The following is a 3170-nucleotide window of genomic DNA, read 5'->3' on the forward strand; positions in this document are numbered from 1 at the left end:
ATTTCTACATATTTGTACAGTTAATTGTGTTAGTATAAACGTACTTTTTATATGTTTGAGCATGTTTCGTGATTTTGTGAAAGATTTCAAAATAAACCATATATATGTATATATATATCTTGTTTACTGTATTTTTTAAGTATAACATTTTTAGCCATGACTGTAGAAATATTCATTAAACTAAGCAATAGCAGAGCTTATATAAGCTTTATGAGCACACCATTTAAAGTAAAAGTAATAAAAAATTTTATATTTCATCCATTTACCCACCAAAATCCAATTAATTACAAACTTAAACAAGGCATGCAGCATTTTTTAAGTTTATATTAATTACTTTTGATTGGTAATGCTGGCCACCTTGGTCGTGGCGAATTCAATTCGCCTCACTTGTTTTTGTTTTTATCTGTCACTGTCATTTTCATTCTGTTTTTTTTGCTGATTAACATACGCGTACGCATAGAAAATGAGTAAAAATTTGATGAAAAACATGAAATATGTGAAAAATATATAAAATTTTATAATAGTTTTGCGCGTTAACAGTGATATGTAAATAATATAACAATAAAATGTAAGAATTGTGTTGCTTTGTTAAAAAATTGTGCAATAAATAAACAAAATTTCCAATTCCAATAGGCGACTTCCGTGAACGCCAATTACCAAAAATTTGAGTGAAATTTTCTAAATTTCTCTTGTTCATATCTTAATAAGACAGCAAAAACGTTTAAAAACGCTACTAGAGCAGCGACCAGTGCAATGCCACTGGCTGATTTGAATAAAGACTTACGGCAGCTGGGTGTAACCAGTAACAATAGCGCCCACAATAATAATGGCACGCAGCGTATGCAGATTACTTCGTCTGGATGTAGCAGCTTGGCTGTTACTCCAATGGAACATACGCCCACTGATGAAGAGGGTGGCGTTACGACGGTGACGTCATCGCAGCGCAGACAGCAACAGCATCACCAACAACAAAAACTGCAGCAAGTGCAGCAAACAGCACTGCAGGCAGCGCTAGAGCAGCATCACATATCGCCAACACCAGGTGACTCCTCAGAACTAATGGAGTTAAGTGATTCAGAAGGTTATACATGTGCTGTTGGCGATGCAAATTTAAGAGAAAATGAGTTTGAGTTGCGAGAAGTCGTTAAGGAAGGTCACGACAAGGCCGACCCTTCACAGTTTGAATTGTTACGTGTACTCGGTGAAGGTAGTTTTGGCAAAGTTTTCCTTGTGCGCAAAATTGTTGGTAAAGATGCGGGCACATTGTACGCCATGAAAGTTCTGAAAAAAGCAACCTTGAAGGTCAAGGACCGAGTACGTAGCACAAACGAGCGTAAAATTTTAGCGGATGTAGGTCACGCTTTCATAGTAAAGTTACATTATGCCTTTCAAACTCCTGGCAAATTGTATCTGATATTAGATTTCCTACGTGGAGGCGATCTATTCACACGTCTCTCTAAGGAAGTTATGTTCACCGAGGAAGACGTCAAATTCTATTTAGCTGAACTCGCGCTCGCCCTGAATCATCTACATACCTTGGGAATTATATACAGAGATTTGAAACCTGAAAATATACTACTAGATGAGCATGGTCACATAGCGTTAACAGATTTTGGACTTTCTAAGCAACCACTCGACGGTTCCAAAACGTATAGTTTTTGTGGGACAGTAGAGTATATGGCACCTGAAATAGTTAATCGTAAAGGACATGACTTTGCTGCAGATTGGTGGTCTTTTGGCGTAGTTATGTATGAAATGTTAACAGGTAACCTACCGTTTCATGGCCAGACCAGGCAAGAAACAATGAATCAGATATTACGCTCCAAGTTGGGTATGCCCGAAAATCTGTCACCAGAAGCACAATCATTATTGCGTGCACTTTTTAAACGCAATCCACAGAATCGGCTTGGTGCTGGTGAACAGGGTATCTTGGATATAAAGGCACATTGTTTTTTTGATACAATTGATTGGTTGGGTTTGGAACGTAAGGATGTGCGGCCGCCATTCATACCAGCAGTTTCGAGGGACGATGCATTTTATTTCGATGTTGAGTACACTTCTAAATCGCCACGTGATTCACCTGGTGGCCCAATATCTGCATCGGCACATGAAATATTTCGTGGTTTCAGTTTTGTGGCACCAGTTTTGCTGGATCAAACATTGTCACCAAATAATTCAAGTGCCCACTCGCCTATATTACCTATAGCGCATACGCCACGCAGTTTACCAGGTGTGTTGCCTGGTAGCTTTCATGCAGATTACAATCTACTGCAGGAACTGGGGCGTGGCACGTTTTCCGTTTGCCGTTTATGTGAGAATCGTTCAACGAAGAAGCATTTTGCTGTGAAAATTATTGAAAAAGCAGCAGTAGTCGCATGCTCCGCTTCGGCGGATTGTTGGGAAGAAGTTGAGATATTGTTACGCTATGGCAATCATCCGAATATTGTGACTTTGTTCTCTGTGTACGAGGACACAACGTCAGCTTATTTGGTTATGGAACTGTTGAAGGGAGGTGAACTCTTGGATCGGATTTTGGCTGTGGGACAAATGTGTGAGAGTGAGGCGAGTGCTGTGTTGCGTACTGTGGTTTCCGCTGTGGCTTACTTGCATGAACATGGGGTTGTGCATAGAGATTTAAAACCTTCAAATATGATATATGCTAGTATGAGACAGACTCCAGAAACTTTAAAGTTATGTGATTTAGGTAAGTACTGGAATGATCTTAAAAAAATTAATATGGTAAGAGTTAATGCTCAAATAGAAGTATTTAATTTTCTTTTAAATATTTCATGATTGAACGATTAGTTAAAAGAATTACATATTTTCCTTTTATACCTTGAGAGTCCGTTGGGAGCAAAAAGTTCTTCAGTTATTAGCTACTGAAATCACCGCAGTGAGCAATTTTTTTATATCAAACTATAATATAGAAAATGGATGCGCAGTATATTCTTACTTAGTGATATCGCCATCATAATTGTTTAAAGTAAGCAAGTGGGTTGCTTGCTTGCTTAACTCACATTATTATAAAGAAGAATTGAAGTAGTTCTATTGAAGATATTAACTACATGATATTATGTTCATAGTCGTGCTTTTGCAGATCGAAACAGCATTTTTACGTTATCCGGAAATAGTTGCAATTCGTTACAGTGACAATAACTATTTCAGATGTT

At 37.9% G+C, this 3170-nt stretch overlaps 1 protein-coding gene across 1 annotated transcript; it reads left to right on the forward strand.

Annotated features, from left to right (window-relative positions):
• Window positions 1–531: 531 nt before the first annotated feature.
• On the forward strand, window positions 532–2705 carry LOC119672285 (ribosomal protein S6 kinase 2 beta-like; the record flags this gene model as incomplete). The annotated part of the gene is given in 2 exon segments (XM_038083299.1): window positions 532–568; window positions 634–2705. A coding segment is annotated over 1 exon segment (1952 nt), but the record flags the coding sequence as incomplete, so codon positions are not given.
• Between the last annotated feature and the right edge of the window lie 465 nt (window positions 2706–3170).

Source organism: Teleopsis dalmanni, chromosome 1 (assembly GCF_002237135.1).
Source record: "Teleopsis dalmanni isolate 2A chromosome 1, ASM223713v2, whole genome shotgun sequence".
Taxonomy (NCBI): Eukaryota; Metazoa; Arthropoda; class Insecta; order Diptera; family Diopsidae; genus Teleopsis; species Teleopsis dalmanni.